At 34.9% G+C, this 23,243-nt stretch overlaps 1 protein-coding gene and 1 long non-coding RNA gene across 2 annotated transcripts in view; one reads left to right on the plus strand and one right to left on the minus strand.

Annotated features, from left to right (window-relative positions):
* Positions 1-964, plus strand: part of LOC127845864 (uncharacterized) — a 34,983-nt gene extending 34,019 nt beyond the window's left edge. The window contains exon 13 of the long non-coding RNA XR_008033441.1: positions 830-964. This is a non-coding gene — a long non-coding RNA (uncharacterized LOC127845864). The remainder of the gene's footprint in view (positions 1-829) is intronic.
* On the minus strand, positions 1-22,615 carry LOC127845863 (3-ketodihydrosphingosine reductase-like). Its single transcript, XM_052377034.1, has 9 exons — positions 22,435-22,615; positions 17,916-18,005; positions 16,130-16,249; positions 14,439-14,534; positions 12,060-12,251; positions 7,078-7,164; positions 3,817-3,900; positions 865-966; positions 1-612 (listed from the first exon to the last, which is right to left on the minus strand). The coding sequence occupies exons 1-9, from the start codon at positions 22,537-22,539 to the stop codon at positions 499-501; spliced, it is 990 nt and encodes a 329-aa protein (XP_052232994.1). The 5' UTR covers positions 22,540-22,615; the 3' UTR covers positions 1-498.
* Positions 22,616-23,243: the final 628 nt, after the last annotated feature.

The following is a 23,243-nucleotide window of genomic DNA, read 5'->3' on the forward strand; positions in this document are numbered from 1 at the left end:
AACTAACAATTTTTAATGTACACATTCACAACTTAATTAATATAAATGAACGTTAGCAATAACATTGCAGACACAAATATAACCATGACTTGCCAAATTATTTCAAGACTTTTAAGAAATATTTTTAGACAATTTGTGACATAAAAGCTCATTGAGGTTGTCAGAGCAAAATTTCTGCGATGATTATTTGGTCAAAGAAGGGGTTGCTGGCTACAGACTCAGGGCCCTATCTAATTAAACATCATATAACAAATTTAAGTTTCAATGCAATTTTTAAAGAAGTATAATTGCAAAGCACGACCTCTTTGATTATTTATTTCGTAGTCACATAACTTGTACTTGTATTTTCTTGTAAGGACAAACTGACCATAAATATAAATTTGTTCTGAACTTAACATTCTCTTGTACCTTTAGTTTGTTATAAAGTTCTTGAGTGGATACCACAAAAGGCACAAAACTGCTTTGTTCTTGTTTTAAATAAATGAGCAAGGTCACCAACTAGGATGATTTTGGCTTCTCTGCATCTCTCTCCTTCTTGCATTGTAAGACAATCCGGTCAAAACTGGACAAGTAGAACAGTCCTATCACTCTCAGTAGCCCCAAGAGGAAAAACTGAAGAAAAGATAGACTCCTATTTATGTTCATTTCATAAAAAACTATGATTTTAAACGTTGTTTAATTCATAACATATATAATTGAGACATTTCAACATACTGAAAATTAAGTGCTTGACTATGTTGAATACTGTAAATGCAACAAAAAATACCGTGGCCAATGACCTCCAGTGCATAGAAAAACGTAATATATATACTATTTCAAACATTTGCAGCACAACATGACACTTTGACCTATGACTCTGGTTACCTGCGTTACCACCTCCAGTGCAGATGTGGCTGCAGACATTCCAGAGGTCATTGTGGCCAGCATCCAGCCATCGAGACCCACGTAGCTCAGGAACTTGCCTTTCTGAAGACATAAATAGGTATGAGCCTTGCTCTGCGAAAACAGGGCTTAACCCTTTGCATGCTGGGAAATTTGTTGTCTGCAAAAATGTTGTCAGTTGAATTTATAAAATTAGCATTTTCTTTGATTTTTTTTAAAGAATACTATCAGAAAAGCAAAAAGTTTGGATCCTGATGAGACGCCACGTTCTGTATATGGTATTTTTGTTTTACGGAAGTCTTTTCGAAGCAAACATCCAGTTAAGGAGGAAAGTGTCATCCCTGATTAGCCAGTGCAGACTGCACAGGCTGATCTGTAAGCACATGCATTATTAGAGCCCTGTTTACCCAGAGCACGGCTCATATTTGTAGGAACTTTCTAAGAATTTCAATGATATTGCACTATGAAAACACTTGCATATTTAATATTTCTTTTAATGCAAAATAGTAAAGAATAGAAGAATATCAGTAATATAAAACTAGTATTTCACTGTTGTTTGATTCATCATTAAATAAATCAAATCAAACACAACAAACAACAATTACTATTTCATGACAAAATATTATTTGCAACAGTCTAGTGGCAAGATACATATTAATATTATTATGCGAATCAACAGACATGACAAAAAAGTCAGTGATATATTTGGATGAGCACACAGTTGATAAACCATATTGGATAAGCCCAAAGTAAGTATGCCAGATGTGTACAAGAAAAAGTATTGTACAAATAAACTACAGTTTTGTATATATTGCTGTAAAAGGAGAATTTTATTCTATACCTATTATATTCATTTAGTTATTGCCATAAAGCATGTTAAGTGTAAGTCTAAACAAGAAATGTGTTTGTCAGAAACACAATGCCCCCTACTGCGTCGCTTTGATTTTTATTTTTTTTTACCTTTGACCTTAAAGGATGACCTTGACCTTTCACCACTCAAAATGTGCAGCTCCATGAGATACACATGCATGCCAAATATCAAGTTGCTACATGTATCTTCAATATTGCAAAAGTTATGGGCAATGGTAAAGTTTTCGGACGGACGGACAGACCGACAGACAGTTCAAATGCTATATTCCACCCTACCAGGGGCATGAAAAGAGAGCATTTATGACATTAAATGGCGTTTCACTTTAGCTGCCATAAAATATTTCTCCACTAAAACTTCCACTGAGAATATATAGTTTATTTAAAGCATAATTTGGTTGAGGCAATAAAGCTCTACATCATCTTAATTTTATCAATTTTGGGTAAAGGAAACGTTCAAAAGTAGATCCGAAATTGTTTGAAACAAGAGGGCCATGATGACCCTGAATCGCTCACCTGACTTACCTTCTACATCACCTTAAATTCTATCAGACCCATATACAATCATCAATTAATACATTCTGACAAAATTTCATTAAGATGTGATTAAAACTGTGACCTCTTTCATCTACACAAGGTTTCACTAGAATTGGCTCAGTGACCTAATTTTTGAACCCAGATGACCCATATACGATCCAAAATCAGATATTATCAAAATTAATATTCTGACCACATTTCATTAAGATCAGATGAAAACTATGACCTCTATAGTCTACACACGGTCTTTCTATGATTTGACCTAGTGAAATAGTTTTTGACCACAGATGACTCCGATACAATCCCAACTCAGATTTCATCAAGATTAACATTCTGGCCACATTTTATTAAGTTTGGATCAAAACTGTGACCTCTACTGTTTCCAAAAGTTTTTAAAACTTTGACCTAGTTTTCGACCCCAGATGCCCCAAACTCGATCCCAACCCAGACTTTAACAAGACAAACATTCTGACCATATTTCATTAAGATCTGATGAAAACTGTGATCCTTTTGTCTATTCTATTATTTGACCTAGCGACCTAGTTTCTGATCCCAGATGACCCTAATACAATCCCAACCCAGATTTCACCAAGATAAACATTCTGAACAAATTTCATGAAGATTGGATGAAAACTGTGACCTCTATTGTCTACACAAGGTTTTTCTATTATTTGACCTAGTGACCTAGTTTTCGACCCCATATGACCCAAATTCATTCCCAACCCAGATTTCATCAAAATAAACATTCTGACCAAATTTCATAAAGATTGTATGAAAACTGTGACCTCTATTGTCTACACAAGGTTTTTCTATTATTTGAGCTAGTGACCTAGTTTTTGACCCCAGATGACCCAAATACAATCCGGACCCAGATTTCATCAAGATAAACATTCTGACCAAACTTCATTAAGATTGGATGAAAACTGTGACCTCTACTATATACACACAAAAAATTGTTGACAGAGGCACGCACGCGCACACAACGGATGCCGGACATCACATGGTCACATAAGCTCACTATGTCACTTTGTGACAGGTGAGCTAAAAACTCGGATGGTCCATTACCAAATACATTGGATGCACCCACATACGGTAATACTGTCATATCTTGAAATGTCGGGTGGTTTAATGGACGGCAGCTGATTTGATAATATTAATATGTAGATAACAAAAGCACCGCATAACGGGTGCCAATGCTCAGCTGCGGGTGCAGTTTTGAATGCATGAAAGCTAGTCAGAATTTATTTTTTTAGAGGTCACAGTGAACTTGACTTTTAACCTAGTGACCCCAGAATGGATGTGGCGTGTAGAACTCATCAAGGTGCATCTACATATAAAGTTTCACAGTTGTAGGTGGAAGCACTTTGATTTAAGAGCCAATGTAAAGGTTTTAGCACGACGCCGGCGGACGACGAGCTGGCTATGACAATGCCTCGGGTTTTCTCCAAAAACAGCCAAGCTAATAAAAAGAACTTACTGAATAATGTTGCTAAAAACAAATCCATACTTCCAAAAACAATTACATCATACCAAAGAATCGCTGAGTATCGTTTTTGCCACATCCTCTGCCTTGAATAAGCCAGCTGTTTCAGAAATCATTATTGTCTCCTTAGGCTGAAACAGTCAAACAAGCAATTAGATGCATGGGAATTTTACAAAAATTAATTTACTTTGCTAAACAAGAATTGTTGAAAACCATGGATGCTCCCTCCGTTTGACCTTGAGAAAATTTATTGTTAGCCTCGATGACCTTTACCTTGATCCCAGTGACCTCATCAAAAGGTTGAGGTCCATGCAAGGTACCTTAATGCCAAATATGTAAGAGATCGGTAAAATATTAATGGCGCTATGAGAAACTGTAACAAAAGTGTGACGGAAAATCTATTATTAGCCTCGGTGACCTTGACCTTGACCCCAGTGACCTCAAACCTCATCAAAATGTAGAGGTCCATGCAAGGTACATGCCAAATATGTAAGAGATCAGTAAAATATTGAAGGTGCTATGAGAAACTGTAACAAAAGTGTGACGGAAAATCTATTATTAGCCTCAGTGACCTTAACCCCAGTGACCTCAAACCTCATCAAAAGGTAGAGGTACATGCAGGGTACCTACATGCCAAATATGTAAGACATCGGTAAAATATTGAAAGCGTTATGAGAAACTGTAACAAAATTGTGACAGAAGGAAGTAAGGAAGGTCAAACTGGCAACTATTTATTCCCCGAAAATTTTAAGGGGAAATAAAAACAGTCCATACTAAGAGAAGACCGTATTGTGTTGTGTTGCTATGAAATCAAATTAAGGCAGAAAAGGTTTAACAAAACAGGTTGTTCACTGAATACTTAATGCAAAAAGTATAACAATGACAGTTGTTCACTGCACACTTAATGCAAAAAGTATAACCATGACCATTGTTCATTGCATACTTAATGCAAAAAGTATAACCATGACCGTTGTTCATTGCATACTTAATGCAAAAAGCATAACCATGACCGTTGTTCATTGCATACTTAATGCAAAAAGTATAACCATGACCATTGTCCATTGCCTACTTAATGCAAAAAGTATAACCATGACCATTGTTCACTGCATACTTAATGCAAAAATTATAACCATGACTGTTGTTCACTGACCATTGTTCTCTGCATACTTAATGCAAAAAGTATAACCATGACCATTTTTCACTGCATACTTAATGCAAACAGTATAATCATGAGTGTTTTTCACTGCAAACTTATTTCAAACATTATAAACATGAGTATTGTTCACTGCATACTTGATATTATTTTATTTCTGAACAATTTCTTACCATGGCTGTTCAATAAACTTTTAAAATTTTACATTAATATATTTTATGCTTAAGAGCACCTTTATGTGAGAAGTTAAAATGCAATGATAATCACATGATAAGAAGGCAGTATGGTCTTGGTGGTATGATGGAAATAGAGCTCAGTTAACAATGTTTTTGTACAGGGTTTTCTATTTTATATATTTATTATTAACAATAAACTTATATTAATCAAACATACAACTTTCTCCACATTTAAAGTAAATTTATTCTGAAATCCCCATTTCACAGGTACATGTCATATATTACCAAAATAGTTAAACAAGAGGGCCAAGAAGGTCCTAAAGCTCTCACCTGTGCAATTGGATGTGGCCAAGAACCAAAGCTGTGATTACTAAAATCTGTGTTAATGATCACAATCTGATGTCATATACCAAATATCGAAGCAGTGCGATATAAGGTTACACAGAAAGAAATATTATTTAATTTAATATAATACAACTTTTCACCCTATACCCCCAGACATGGCTAATTTTGTCCCCAGGGTGATCATTTGAACTAACTTAGTTGAGCACCATGCCAAATATACCTCCTTTTTGGATTGGAGTTTCAAAGAATCATTTCACTATAAAAGTCGATACATATTATCTGACCCCACATTCTTGGCCTGTTTGGACCCCAGGTCCATGATTTGAACAAACTGTGCAGAGGACCACAATACCAGGTTCAACACCAAATATTAACAAGAAACCGTCGGAGACGGGTGATGCTCCCCAAAGGTTTTTTTTTGTCACAATATTGCACTATGTATTCAGATAAAAGAAAACGTCTTGAGGGGCATAACTTTGGACAAAATAATACGATGGATGTTTTAGCAACTTAAAAATTTCAAAGGGCCATAACTCTCTAAATAAATCATCTAACCTGAACCCACATATAACATGCGCATCTCCTCAAGGTAGTTAAGCTTCCCATTAAGCTTCATTGAATTCCAGTCAGTAGTTTGGGGGACAAGAATTGCACTATATGTACAGTTTATAGAAAATTTCAAAGGGCCATAACTCTGTGAAAAATCATGCGACCATAACCAGCTGATAATATGCACATCTCCTGTTGGTAGTGAAGCTTCCCATAAAGTTTCATTGAATTCCAGTCATTAATTGCTGCGAAATAGCCCGAACAAAAATTGTGCACGGACGGACGGACACACGAAGCGGCGACTATATGCTCCCCCCAAAAAATTTGGGGGAACATAATAACCAGACAATAAGGGTTTAGGGAAGAAAATTTTGAAAGTTATTAACAACTTAAGTATGTTTTAACCATGTGACCCCTGAAGCACAGCCAGTTGTGACCCAAGGGGCATGATTTAATTATCTTTGTAGAGTACCACTATCCTGCAATTAAACTCTATAAAAACATGTATCCCTTATGGTGTGGCAAGTATTGAACCAAGGGGAATGATTTGAAGAAACTTGGTAGAGGATCACCATACGATATCACATACAAAATATACCAAAGAACTGATCTTTGCTGATTCAGAGAAAAATATTTCTCAAGTTGTCATTGTTTAAATCTGTTTTTAGCTTTGTAATCTACATCTATCTATGAAGCGGACCGGTATCATACATTTAAACACTTTTGAAAGAGGGTCATAAAATGGCCATCCCTGCAAAATGTGTTAAAAACCACCCATCCCTTGAGAAGGAGATGTCATTGAATAACAATGGCGATCCCAAAAAGGCTCGTTTCAGGATATCCATAAACTTATGTGTGTAAAGTTTCTTCTTTAATTAACCTGTGCAGTCCATACAGGCTAATCTGGGACGACCCTTTCCTACTAAAATGGATTTTCACTTTACACGAAAAATATCATACAAGCGGAAAGTATTGTCCCTAATTAGCCTGTGCAGATTTCACATGCCAATCTGGGACGTCACTATGCACACGCATTAAGCCCCATTTTCCCAGAGCAAGCATTTCCTTAGTTATTGAACCCTGACCTTTCCTGACTTGAGTTCACTATGGAAGCCCGGGGTATCGGTGTCGGGTGGGAAGGAGACTGTCACACGTATATTGTGGGGCGTCATCTGAAAACAGACATCCATCTTGTACCAACTACACCGATAAGATTTTTTACTGGGCAAGTATCCACAAACCTGTCAGGGCTTTTTATAAAGGCCTCTTCCCCAAAAGGAATTTTTTCAAAAGGAATTTCAAGTTAACTTTGGGGAAAAATTTCCCCTTTCTCATTTTTGTCTTTTTTCCCCCAAATTGGAAGGCAATGCTCTTTCCCAAAATGAAGAAAAAAAACTGGCTTCTAAGGGAAAACTTTGGAAAATATCTTTAGTATTTTGAGTAGATATTGCTATAATAATTATTAGTTTTTTTACAATTTTCAAAAGCAGGAAACATTGGATGAAATGAAGAAAAGTATAGTGATCTGAATATTTCAATTAACTACTTCACTACAGAGAACACTACTCATGAATAATGCATTTTCACATATGTTTAACAAGGAAAAATGTAATTAAACAATTATAAGTTGAAAGTATATCCCACATGGATATCTTTTTATTTGACAATATAATGCCAATATATGTTTATAAATTAATCACTGTAGTAGAACTTAAAATAATTGTTTAACGTATTATGATATTTAACGTTATTGGAAGTACACAGACAAGCATTTATGGAATACATATCAAGTAAGTTTGAAGAGGTAGAACAAAGTCGTTTTATGCTTCAACAAGAAAGCTAAATCTAACAGAAATCATTTAGACACCAAGATATGTGTGTCAAAAGTCAAAAGCTTTTAATGTGGTATTCATTACCTTAATATCTCACACATTTTTGTGTAATGATTGTACTGTCTTTGCATTTATGAACACATGTTTAAAATATTGAACAGTGCATATACGATTAGAATATTTTCATTAAATGTCATCTAAATCAAGGGCTGTTTGTAAAACATGCATGCCCCCATATGGGCTGTCAGTGGTAGTGGAAGCCATTGTGTGAATACGTTTTTTGTCACTGTGACCTTGACCTTTGATCTAGTGAGCTGAAAATCAATAGGGGTCATCTGCCAGTCATGATCAATGTACCTATGAAGTTTCATGATCCTAGACCTAATTATTCTTGAGTTATCATCAAGAAACCATTTTACTGTTTCGAGTCATTGTGACCTTGACAGTTTTTAAAACGTTAACCAAGGTTAAAGTTTTTGGACACACACATACAATGAATGAAATATGGGCTGTCAGTTGTAGTGGAAGCCATTGTGTGAATACGTTTTTTGTCACTGTGACCTTGACCTTTGATCTTGTGACCTGAAAATCAATAGGGGTAATCTGCCAGTCATGATCAATGTACCTATGAAGTTTGATGATCCTAGGCGTAAGCTTTCTTGAGTGATCATCCGGACACAATTTAACTGTGTCGAGTCATCATGACCTTGACCTTTGACCTAGTGACCTGAAATCAATAGGGGTCATCTGCGAGTCATGATCAATGTACCTATGAAGTTTCTTGATCCTAGGCGTAAGCGTTCTTGAGTTATCATCTGGAAACCATTTTACTGTGTCGAGCCACCGTGACCTTTGACCTAGTAACCTGAAAATCAATAGGGGTCATCTGCGAGTCATGATCAATATACTTATGAAGTTTCATGATTCCAGGCGTAAGCGTTCTTGAGTTATCATCCGGAAAACATATTTCTGTGTTGGGTCACCGTGACCTTAACCTTTGACCTAGTGACCTGAAAATCAATACGGGTCATCTGCGAGTAATAAACAATGTACCGATAAAAGGTTCATGATCCTAGATGTAAGCGTTCTTGAGTTATCATCCGGAAACCGTTTTACTGGTTCGAGTCACCGTGACCTTGACCTTTAACCATTAATCATGATCAAGGTACCTATGAAGTTTCATGATCCTAGCTTTAAGCGTTCTTGAGTTATCATCCGGAAACCATTTTACTGTGTCGAGTCACCGTGACCTTGACCTTTGACCTGAAAATCAATAGGGGTCCTCTGCGAGTCTTGATCAATGTACCTATGAAGTTTCATGATCCTAGGCGTAAGCGTTCTTGAGTTATAATCCAGAAACCATTCGGTGGACGGACTGACGGACCGACATGTGCAAAACAATATACCCCCTCTTCTTCGAAGGGGGGCATAATAATATTAAAACCATTACAGATGTAAATAAAATCATATCTTACACTTTTTTTATAAGTATTTTAGAAATGATCCTAACCCTACAAGAAAGTACTATATTCTGTACTATTTTATGCTTATATAACATCACAATATAGAAGTGGTGACATACATGCAAAGATAACTTTACCAGAATTTTAGTTTCCTCTTATATTCTGCATTTTACTAATTAATATTTATTAAAAAAAGATATACTTTCAAAGAGCCTTGCTTTCTGGAAATGAGGCTTATTGCAGATTAGTCTGTGACGTCCACAAAAAGGGACAACAATTTCAGTCTAAAAGGGACAACACTTTCAGTCTCAAATGGATGACACTTTCCGTCAAAAATGGATGACACTTTCAGTCTAAAATGGATGACACTTCAGTCTAAAATGGATGACACTTTCAGTCTAAAATGGATGACACTTTCAGTCTAAAATGGATGACACTTTCAGTCTAAAATGGATGACACTTTCAGTCTAAAATGGATGACACTTTCAGTCTAAAATGGATGACACTTTCAGTCTAAAATGGATGACACTTTCCATCAAAAATGGATGACACTTTCAGTCTAAAATGGAAGACACTTTCAGTCTAAAATGGATGACACTTTCAGTCTAAAATGGATGACACTTTCAGACTACAATGGATGACACTTTCAGTCTAAAATGGATGACACTTTCAGTCTAAAATGGAAGACATGGATGACACTTTCAGTCTAAAATGGAAGACACTTTCAGTCTAAAATGGATGACACTTTCAGTCTAAAATGGATGACACTTTCAGTCTAAAATGGAAGACACTTTCAGTCTAAAATGGATGACACTTTCAGTCTACAATGGTTGACACTTTCAGTCTAAAATGGATGACACTTTCAGTCTACAATGGTTGACACTTTCAGTCTAAAATGGATGACACTTTCAGTCTAAAATGGAAGACACTTTCAGTCTAAAATGGATGACACTTTCAGTCTAAAATGGATGACACTTTCTGTCTAAAATGGATGACACTTTCAGTCTAAAATGGATGACACTTTCAGTCTGAAATGGATGACACTTTCAGTCTGAAATGGATGACACTTTCAGTCTGAAATGGATGACACTTTCAGTCTGAAATGGATGACACTTTCAGTCTGAAATGGATGACACTTTCAGTCTAAAATGGATGACACTTTCAGTCTAAAATGGATGACACTTTCAGTCTGAAATGGATGACACTTTCAGTCTAAAATGGATGACACTTTCAGTCTAAAATGGATGACACTTTCAGTCTAAAATGGATGACACTTTCAGTCTGAAATGGATGACACTTTCAGTCTAAAATGGATGACACTTTCAGTCTGAAATAGATGACATGGATGACACTTTCAGTCTAAAATGGAAGACACTTTCAGTCTGAAATGGATGACATGGATGACACTTTCAGTCTAAAATGGATGATACTTTCAGTCTAAAATGGATGACACTTTCAGTCTAAAATGGATGACACTTTCAGTCTGAAATGGATGACACTTTCAGTCTAAAATGGATGACACGTTCAGTCTGAAATGGATGACATGGATGACACTTTCAGTCTGAAATGGATGACACTTTCAGTCTGAAATGGATGACACTTTCAGTCTAAAATGGATGACACTTTCAGTCTAAAATGGATGACACTTTCAGTCTGAAATGGATGACACTTTCAGTCTGAAATGGATGACACTTTCAGTCTAAAATGGATGACACTTTCAGTCTAAAATGGATGACACTTTCAGTCTGAAATGGATGACACTTTCAGTCTGAAATGGATGACACTTTCAGTCTAAAATGGATGACACTTTCAGTCTGAAATGGTTGACACTTTCAGTCTAAAATGGATGACACTTTCAGTCTGAAATGGTTGACACTTTCAGTCTAAAATGGATGACACTTTCAGTCTGAAATGGTTGACACTTTCAGTCTAAAATGGATGACACTTTCAGTCTAAAATGGATGACACTTTCAGTCTGAAATGGATGACACTTTCAGTCTGAAATGGATGACATGGATGACACTTTCAGTCTAAAATGGATGACACTTTCAGTCTGAAATGGTTGACACTTTCAGTCTAAAATGGATGACACTTTCAGTCTGAAATGGTTGACACTTTCAGTCTAAAATGGATGACACTTTCAGTCTGAAATGGATGACACTTTCAGTCTGAAATGGATGACACTTTCAGTCTGAAATGGATGACACTTTCAGTCTAAAATAGATGACACTTTCAGTCTGAAATGGTTGACACTTTCAGTCTAAAATGGATGACACTTTCAGTCTGAAATGGTTGACACTTTCAGTCTAAAATGGATGACACTTTCAGTCTGAAATGGATGACACTTTCAGTCTAAAATGGATGACACTTTCAGTCTAAAATGGATGACACTTTCAGTCTAAAATGGATGACACTTTCAGTCTGAAATGGATGACACTTTCAGTATGAAATGGATGACATGGATGACACTTTCAGTCTGAAATGGATGACACTTTCAGTCTGAAATGGATGACACTTTCAGTCTGAAATGGATGACATGGATGACACTTTCAGTCTAAAATGGATGACACTTTCAGTCTGAAATGGATGACACTTTCAGTCTAAAATGGATTTTCATTTAGGAGAGACTATCTTTAAACAAAAATTGCATAGAAGCTAAAAGTGCTGTCCCTGATTAGGCTAATCTCGGACCACATTTTAAGCGAATGCATTCACCCACATTACACAAGAGAGAGCCATAAATTAAATTGTTACATCAATTGTTCTTTTTACCTCCATTTGAAGAGCCTCTGCCATGCCCCGCAATGCAAACTTTGCCCCTGAGTATGCACTGAAGCCAAACAGGCCTATCTGTCCAGCCTGGCTCGATAGGAACACTATCCGACCACATTGTTGCTCCACCATAGATGGAATAGCTGCTTTTGTGGCATTGATTGCACTGTAGTAGTTCATCTCCATCATATTCTGATCGAAAATATCTAACTATATTGATTATTCTATAAATTATCGATATTCATTAAATTATACATATTTAATGATTAATGTATAACTATAATGTTTAAATACATGTAAGCCCTATCCTGGTATTGTAGCTTAAGTCAATCATCTGCATGCAAAATTTTAACGTAAATTTCATCAAATTCCTATTAGTCACTAGTATGAAACCCAAGTTCATGCGTAAAACCCTGAGCATTGCGCTGCACAAAATAAAGATGTGATTTCAAAAGGCAGACACTTGCTCCATAGATAGAATTTAATGGCCAGCTGGAGTGAAAGCCCTTTGCTCAGATCAAAGTGAAGAGAACTGCGTAAGTAAGCATATTCGTTTTTCTATAAGTATATTTTTATGAAGTGCAAATTTCAAGAACCATTATTGTTCTCCTATATATATACTACTTTGCTAAGGATCACTTTTGAAAGTATGTGTAATTATTTGCAGTTCATTCCTAGCTAGATTCAATACAAAAAATACAAGAGTTCCGCGGTCGGAGATGACCGCATTGAAGCCGGATTTTTGATTTAAATGACAGGAAAGTACCTTTCGTGTTTTTGTCTAGGTCCAAGCATACCAAAGTAATAACAATTTTAACATTTTAACATTGAAGGTCACAGTGACCTTGACCTTCAAATGAATGACATTGAAATGAGCAGTGGTGATCTTCTAGTACTGGCCAACCTTTATGTCAAGTTTGAAGACTCTAGGTACAAGCATACCAAAGTTATAACATGGAATAAGAACTTTAACATTTTTACCTACCAAAGTTATAAGAACTTTAACATTTTTACATTCAAGGTCACAGTGACCTTGACCTTAGAATGAATGACCTTGAAATGACCAGTGGTCATCTAAGTGTGCTTGCAAACCTTCATGTCAAGTTTGAAGACTCTATGTCCAAGCATACCAAAGTTATAACAATTTTAACATTTAAGGTCACAGTGACCTTGACCTTCAAATGAATGACATTGAAATGACCAGTGGTCATCTTCTAGTACTGGCCAATCTTTATTTCAAGTTTGAAGACTCTAGGTACAAGCATAACAAAGTTATAACATGAAATAAGAACTTTAACATTTTTACATTCAAGGTCACAGTGACCTTGACCTTCAAATGAATGACCTTGAAATGTCCAGTGGTTACTTACTAGTTCTGGCCAACCTTCATGTCAAGTTTCAAGACTCTAGGTCCAAGCATACCAAAGTTATAACAACTTTAACATTTTTACATTCAAGGTCACAGTGACCTTGACCTTCAAATGAATGACCTTGAAATGTCCAGTGGTTACTTACTAGTTCTGGCCAACCTTCATGTCAAGTTTCAAGACTCTAGGTCCAAGCATACCAAAGTTATAACAACTTTAACATTTTTATATTGAAGGTCACAGTGACCTTCACCTTCAAATGAATGACCTTGAAATGACCAGTGGTCATCTGTTAATCCTGGCCAACCTTCATGTCAAGTTTGAAGACTCTAGGTCCAAGCATACCAAAGTTATACCATGAAATAAGAACTTTAACATTTTTACATTCAAGGTCACAGTGACCTTGACCTTCAAATGAATGACCTTGAAATGACCAGTGGTTACTAACTAGTTATGGCCAACCTTCATGTCAAGTTTCAAGACTCTAGGTCCAAGCATACCAAAGTTATAACAACTTTAACATTTTTTATATTGAAGGTCACAGTGACCTTGACCTTCAAATGAATGACCTTGAAATGACCAGTGGTCATCTGTTAATCCTGGCCAACCTTCATGTCAAGTTTGAAGACTCTAGGTCCAAGCATACCAAAGTTATACCATGAAATAAGAACTTTAACATTTTCGAGCACGCCGCCCGCCCCCCCGCCCGCCCCCCCGCCCCCCCCGCCCGCCCGACAACATCAATCTATAAGCCGAGATTTTTTCGAAAAAAATCCGGCTAAAAATCAAAAACACACATTATAATACCAAAACCTGCAAAATAACAATTTAAATTAAATTAAATTGAAGATAATGTGAAAATAAAAAGTGATCCTTAGCAAATTTTGAGTAGTAAAGATTGTGTACATGTACAGTGATGACTGCCAAAAACTTTTTTTTTTTCAGTTCAACGAACAGAAAATCAACTAAAATAAAATTTGTGATCTATTGACTTCAGTAATTTGATAATTACCTTAAAGTCACTGGCTTTCAGATCAACAAATGAGCGACTCACTGAGGAACCAGCAGAATTCACCAGCATGAACACTGGACCCAGCCTTGATTCAGCCTGTACATAAAAAATATCACATATATCACACATATGGCACCTTATTGAGCATGTTGGTTTTTTCCAAAGTATATATTAAAATGTAGATACATTATATACCTACTGGTAACAGAATGTACTCCTGAATAAGATATTAGCCACGCTCTAGAGAATCTGGGCTAAACGCAACTTGCATAAAGTATCCTCCTAGATTAGCCTTTGTAGTTTTAACAGGCTAATCAAGGACGACACTTTCTGACAAATAGTATTATTCTTCTAACGGAAGTATCTCCTAAGCGTATATCCCCTTTAGGCGGAAAGTGTCGCTGATTAGCCTGTGTGGACTTCACAGGCTTTACTTTACTGACACTATTTTCCTAAGCATTTAGCCCAGTTTTACTAGAAAGTGGCTCAAAATATCAGAAGTACAACTTAATGGCCAAATTAAGTCAAAAGAAAATATGTTACATACTTACCTGTTTCAGAATATTATCACTTGAGAGCAAATAAGATGAATATTCTATTTGGTTACAACATTCCACTATTACAAAATAAAAAGGCTTTAAACTAATAAAAAAATAACCATGCATTCTGGTTATTGAATGTTACTACAAACACAAATAAACAAGTATCGTCGAAAACAATGGATGCTCCCCTTATGTTCGCTATGAGAAACTGTAACCAAAGTGTGACCTTAAGAAAACCTATTATTAGCCTCGGTGACCTTGACCTTGACCTCAGTGACCTAAAACCTCATCAAAAGGTAGAGGTCCAATCAAGGTACCTACATGCCAAATATGTAAGAGATCAGTAAAATATTGAAGGCACTATGAGAAACTGTAACAAAAGTGTGATGGAAAAGTGTGGCGGAAGAAAGGAAGAACAAACTGGCAACTATATGTTCCCCGAAAATTTTTGGGGAGCATAAAAAGTAAAAGAATATTACATTCAGCCATGCTACAGCACTTTCCAGCAGAAATCAATCAAAGTTCCCAAAATAATATTCATTCAGTTATATGACTAATTGAAAAATAAATTATATATATGTCAACAAAGAATTGTGAGGGCAAATTACAATTTGTATTATACATAAAAATACATAAATAATAGCACATGGCAGCATAATGCAATGGGTTATATTTAAAGTGAGTTAATATGTTTGTTTGTTTTTTCTCATAATAAAGCTTTAACAAATAAAACAATAGATTAATAATTTAGAAGCAATAGTACCAGAACATGAACACACTTAGAATGTTGAGATTGAAATTAATTTTTTGACAGTACAAAAGAAAATTCATTTTTGTTAGAAAGACATGTACATATTTTTTAGACCACACTTACCATTCAGATTTGTGCATACGACAGAAAGACAACAAGTAAACATGTTCAACAGTTGGTATGTGCATAACGAAATCATTCTGAATTTCATTGAAGAAGACAAGATTTATTTCGCAATTATAAGATAAATTATTATTTCACATTCCTCATTCAAAGTCATGAATTAGTTAAAACTAAAAAAAATGTTGACATTAAAATCGTTTACACTTGCTTAAAATCCTTGAGCTACTGCAAACTAAGGTAGTTTGATCATCATCTACTTCATTTAAAGGTTTTACCTCCTGTATTACGGTTCTGACATTCTCAAAATCTCCAGAGAGGTCACAGGATTCACAGTGCACCTTACGTCCAGACTGCAAATAGCCCTGTATTTCTGTCTTAGCTGTTTCTAGCTTCACCTTAAAAAAACACACATCAAGTACACTATTAAAGTATGGAAAACAGGTGTGCATACCTTGAGTTTTATATAATTTAAACATGGGAAAAAGAATAGGCATATATTGAGTTTACCATTATTTGATCACAATGGTATAAAATCCAGCCCCATGAGTATAAAAGTAACTGAACAAGATCATATGCTGTCAAAAACTGCATAATGAATTCCACCTTAATAACCTTATTCAAATTTTATATGCAAAATATGACAATATTTAAAGGGTTAATGATTCTTTTTTTTCCATTACCGGGTACTCAATGTTTACAATATCGCTGCAGTAACAATAGAGTTAAGAATGAATACCATGATGAAAATGGAGCTTTTTTCCCCTTTTGATATGAATGTATCTTTTAAAATGTGTTCTATGAAACTATGAAAGAAATGTATTTTTAAAGGATTAAAAAACAACTTCAGCAACTATGTTGCCTTTTCAAAGCTATTTTTGTCAATTGGAACATATAAAGGCATTCTTAATTGTGTCAGTACGTCCCTTTAGTTTCTTAATTTAATCAGCAACAATTGTACAACTTCATTATAGTAGCATTAAAATAATAAAAGAAAATAATGTTTTTTATTTCTATTTGGAATCGAACCAGTGTCCTTTGGAATTAAAGGCTATTGTCTAAACCACACATCATCCTGCCTGTTGTATTTTTTAATGTACTTGCATATGCCAGATAATGTAAAAAGCATTTTGCAACGAAATTAAACAACACAATAAAAAATTCTAAATTATAAAATCGCTTTTAATTGTGCTAGGCTGTATAACTATGTCAAACATAATGAATGTCATGTAGCTCACTGAGTGATTAAAGAAAATTAAGTGACACAAGTAGGAAAACTGTAATTTCAACTGTAATTACTTTGTAAACAAAGTAGCTAACTAAAGTTCTGTATTTTCTTAATGAAATCCAATTTACATTTAGCAAAACAATATAAAGATGATTTTGTTTAACATTAACCAGCTAATGATTTAACCAAGGCATAAAAAAAGAATGCATATTACAGTCACATTATTCATTATATGAAGTTTTATTATTATATCTATCCTCATATCACTTTTAATGTGTACATATATAGCACTGTATACCATGTTTAAGGCAGACGGATGGACTGACTGAAAGACAGATAGACAGACAGATGGATTGGTGGCAGGGATTTACAGACAGACAAAAGGGTACATATTACCAAATCCGTACACTCACCATTATCATTACTTATGTTCTCCTTAAGTAATTTTAATAATACGTTTATTTGTATTTTTTTTGTTAAACCTGCTCTTTGACCTCTGATAAAAACTCAGGGTCTTCAAAAATTTGCGCATGGCTTGTGACAAGTATATCAATAATCTTCAGTAATTTCCATTTCCATTAAAAAAAAATTAAGTAACAATGACCTTTGACAATTGGCAAAAACAGAGACGTGCAAATGGACAGGCAGATTCACTACCAGACATGACAGACAAAGGATACAGATAATTTCATCGGGGACACAATAAGAGACTAACCCTTATTTAAAGGTGCGCATTACAGGGTTAGAAACTAACGATTGCCCATAATTGCCTATCCTTATAATTTAAGGGGACAAATTGGCTACTGGGACCCTGCCTTTTCCATCCTTGACATTACCTTATCTCTGGCAAGAATGCTGACATTAGCCCCTAGCTGAGCAGCCTGTATGGCCAAGGATTTCCCAATACCACTGGAGCCTCCTGTTATCTGAAAGTGGCAAAAGGAAAATATTAATATCATAATTAAAATGTGAAAAACAGAATATATTTTAACCTTCAGCTTTAAATATCATTAACTGCAGGGATATGTTTAAAACTAGCAACTGTACAAATGTAGAATTTTTCCATTTTTAATACATACATTTCAGAAATGCTGCATATTAAAAAATAAAAAAGTGTTGTTCATATTGTTAATTGTTTTGTGGGGGTCACAAAATATATGATAAAATGAAAATAGATAGATAACAACTCACTTATTATATAGATCGCTAAATCATCCTTCAAATTTAGATCTGACATTGTTGCATAGGCATTACACATGGAAAATATCTTCATATGCCTGTTTGCCCAGACATGCAACTAATTCCTGAAATTGGTTTGCCCAGCAAAAAATATATGATCCAGAGCCTTCTCCTGCTTTATAATATACCTTATGTTTTTCAATAAACATATAATGTAAGTTCGGAGGATTCAAGTTCAGACAACAAGGTAAAAAAAAAAACACTCAAATTTACACAGTTCAAAATTTACACAGTTCACAAATTTGCACATTGTTTTTTAGATGGTCGCTTTAGCGACCGTCTAATGTGCTTGATGTGAAATTCAGGTCGATACGGCCTAGGTATGATTAACCCAATACCCGATTGCGTATCCGCGCAAGAAAGAGTTGTATAATTTATGCAAGAGGTTTGAGTTCTCCAATTATGTGTATTCACAAATGGAAACATTATATTAATATCGTGTTACATTCAATATTTTCGAACGGTGTTTTATAGAAAAGAATCAATAAACAATGATCGTAATGTACGTGTCGCGGAGTAGATTGTTTATGAATTATTAAAATAGTCCACTTTCTGCTGCGTCTGCGTGACGTAGTATTTTCGCTCAGCTCATTCATAACTCTGCTGCTGGCGATAAACAAAGGGGAGTCCGGATGAGAATAACGCACTAGTACAAAGACCTATGTATATTGATAGGTCTTTGACTAGTATAAGGTTACGCTTGTTTATAATCACAGGTCTCAATTAATAATACGTTGACCGCGAGTTCAACAATTATTACAGGGATACGATAGACAACATAAAAAATGTTTCATTATCGCTGAAACTGTTAAAAAACATTTAAATATAACAAGAATATTCTCTTAAAAATGTAGTCATGCTGTTTTGAAATAAGGTTTGGAATTTTGGTTTCTAAATTACTTAATTCAAAACAAAAGTATAATTATAGTATTTTTTACTTGTTAATCGCATATTTACCGCATTATAATGTGTGTTATAATGGGCAAACCATACATTAGTAAAATTCAATCTGCCTTCGCACACAGAAGGAATGGGTCAATTGGGTGCTGCGTTTTCTTTGCTTACTTCAGTTAGAGGTCAATTCTTTACGTAATAGCAAACACAAGGCTCCGGCTTCAAAGGAATTGCAGAGCGACAATAAAAGTCGTAGTCACATGGTATTTGCGTTTAGCGTCCTATTTGGTCACGTGGTTCTTTTTTCGCGGGTGTTTTGGCATTCATGATATGAGGCTATTAATAGATGCGCCAGTCGATAAACAAAGAAAAGTTTACGGGTTATAACAACGCAATAGGTTACGCTCTCACATACAACTCAATTACGTAGTACAGGTCGTAAATTGAGAGATTCGGGAAAAAGTTGACGCTTATTTATATTCTCAATTTATAAAACGTTGAACACAAGTCCAACAATAACTTCAGCGATACGATAGACAAAAAAAAAATGTTTCATAATCGCTAAACCCGAATATAACAAACAATTTATAATAATAATACGAATGACCTGTTTCATAACCTCGTTCATGCTACTACAGCGGGTATTTCTAAAAACGTTCTTTGGTTCTGAATAAAGAGTAGCGGCGATCTTTTGTATTTACGGGTGCTAGCAACGCAACAGTAGAAGGTTAGTAGAAGGTTTAGCTTGTTTATATTCACAGTTCTCAATACATAGACAGTTGGATATGAGTTCATCAATTACTACAGGCATACTATAGGCAACCTCGAAAATGCATTATAATCGCTAAAACCGAAAACAACTAAATATATTATATTAAATATATTTATAACAATAAATGTCTTTTAAAAATGTAGTCGGCGTATACGCTGACTTTGAAATAAAGTTAGCAATTTACTTTTCTAAATAATTAAATACAATTAAACAAAAGTTAAACTATTGTGTTGTGTTTTTCACTTGTAAGCTGCATATTCACCGCATGAAATGTGTGTTAGCATTGTCAAACCACACATTAGTGTGAGAAAATAAAAAAATATACTACGGGAGAGAACTTCATATGTGTCCTCATATGCCTTGTTATGAGTATCTTTCTTCTCTATCGAAATATATCGTATGTTTATATTTGATTTAAACGCAGTTTTCTTTCAACACATTTAAATCACACGTCAATAGCGCCGTCATGCGAAAATGGGTCTTATGCGTTTCGGCAAGCGTTTGTTAAACCCAACATGTGCTTTTGCGCAGTCAGGCCATATGCGATGCTGTTCGCTTTAAAATCACTCAATATGCTATGTTTCTCCTTACCAGAAGCAGGGATAGCTGAGTGGGCTATTTATATGATGGGCGAATATGGAATAAGACCCATTTTCGCATGATGAGGGTCATTACAAATCTCATTGCGAATTGAAAATGCCACATTTAATAACAATGCTTTTTGATACAAAATTGAATTCAAAATAGCAAACTTGTTAATAATGGCAGCCTATCCACACATTAAGGAATGATTTCCAGACGTGCTGACCAAGTACGGCAAACATTGTGGTATGATAATTAAACGATTTTCTCGTATCGTGACACTATACTATTAAGCTAATGATTGTTTACTCATCTTGGAGGCGAAAGTGAAATTCTGCGAGATTGATTGTAACGCGTAATTGTAACAGGGCCACAATTTGTTTCGTTTGAGCATACAGAGAGAAGTCCGGAATTCCTTACACTGAACAGTGCTGCATCCTTTGAATTGAGCACATACGCAGTGATTTAGCAAAAATTCAAAGGTTGTATCTCGAATCAGCTTATTAAATATTCAAAAATATTCATGCGTGTTTGTTGGCGTTATGTAAAAGTCACTAAGATGAAAACTGAAACAGCTACGCCTAAAAGCGCATTAGTGCTCTATACCTATGTTTATGTTAGCGTTGTTGACACCGTGTGAACTGCTCGGGTAACAAGTAAAGCATAAACAGCAATGTTTATATACTTTTATTCCTCCAAATACAAGATGCGAAGATTATTGTATATTTTGAATTTGTATATGGTGTCAAAAATCAAAAATTTTGTACACGGAACTTTCATTATGAATTTATATTCTTGGTGAGATAGTCATTTGATATTAGAAAATTATTCCTTTAATATGATGGTGACTGCAAATTTTCTTTATATTAAGTTCGCATAACCATTTTCATCATACTTTCTATGCTTTCAGAACTTCCAAAATGCATGTTGTTTTTATTTTGTCTTTGTTATTTCTATGAAATAATAAGGATGATAAAAAGTGCACACAAATTCGACCCGTGCGCTATGACACACACTTTATAAAGTTGAATGGCGTGTGTTCATTTTAAACTTGCGATTGATTTTCAAAAATGAATTGCGTCTTAAATTATGCAATAGCGAACATCTCCAGTGCCTTCAGCGCTTTGATTTCATGTATTATTCATGACCTGATAATTTAATTGTTATCAACAATTTCAGCCATGCTAAACAGTCAATAATAAACCTAAGCAGGGTTTTACGGGACGTGATATTCTGCGTCAAATAGGCATAAAATTCCAGTCAGGATCCGTCATATTTGTTAATTTGCGTCCCATGGGACGCATAATCATTTTGACGTATTGGTTCTAGTAATATCAACAACAAACTCTGAAAGACTACTGCAGTAGGTAATTTTTAGGAAGGATGTACGAGTTGTCTTGGTTTTTTACCTATCCACCAATCGTGTTATTGTGCACCTGCTGTTGCTAGGTGCAAAGTCACGAATTGAGATTACATTGAGTAAATGTTAGCTATTTATGTTGCTATGAAAGAAAAGCTTACTGATGTTACGATAGCTTATTATCTGGCAAGCAAGATTAAATTTAAAAAATAAATACAATCTTTAATTGTATATTTGTGTTAAATCTCGATTATTGTTTACATAAATAATCAATTACTATACTTTTAACTTATTGACTTTTACACAGCCAGCATATTTATTGGGACCCCCATTTTTATCTACAGGACCTTTTAAAATTATTAACTAGAGTCCTAGGGACCCCTTAAATTTGACAAGAATGTAAAACCCTGCCTATGATTCATAGCCAGAGCTGTATTTCGAAAGTTTGTTCGAATGTACGATTGTCCGAATTATGTGAAACCATGGATAAATGTTAAATACCACTCACCACAACATGTTTACCATCGATTTTAACATATTTTGGTGACAGTCTTTTTGACAGAAATAACGCAATAATAAACAAAATTAGAGACACGGTAACTATTAAAAGCATTTTAGTTTTATAAACATGGGAGTGAGATCAGCCGTTGTTCTTGCTGTTGTCAATTTTCGTCCTAAAGTAAAATAACTAACTGAAAGAAAAAGATACACACCACTAATTATAAATAACCTATGATTTACAAATAATTATGAAACAAACATGTGAACAATGTATGGTGTTTATAAACATAACATAAAATTGATAAATCAAAACAGAGAAATTAAATTAATTTAAGAAATAAGTTACTAGTACACCAAGTCAAATGCGTTTTAAATTTACGACAGTTAGACATTCAATTAATGGAAAGACAACTATTGATAGTCTGGATTTTGTTGTAAAGAACGACAATTCTAGTTCTACTACAAAATACCTTTTCTATGTATTTTCGATTTAATTTCTGCAGGACTTATATAATGTATACTTATAAATGTATAAATACATAGTCATATCTCGTCACGAAACAGTAATGTCAACCTCGTTGTGGACATCGATCTTGACAACAACTTAAATTGGATTAGATGCGTGAACATGTATAGTGATAACAAGAAGGTTCCCATGGGTAAGGCACTGTAAGACAGGGTGTTCTTCGAATCCACTGTAATCGAACACAACTACCCGCCTCTCCAACTCTTGTGGTGTTTGTGATAAAAACAACAACAGGAAAACAAACTAGCATACGGACAAACGAACGAAAGAATACGACTAACGAACATATA

Source organism: Dreissena polymorpha, chromosome 9 (genome assembly GCF_020536995.1).
Source record: "Dreissena polymorpha isolate Duluth1 chromosome 9, UMN_Dpol_1.0, whole genome shotgun sequence".
Taxonomy (NCBI): Eukaryota; Metazoa; Mollusca; class Bivalvia; order Myida; family Dreissenidae; genus Dreissena; species Dreissena polymorpha.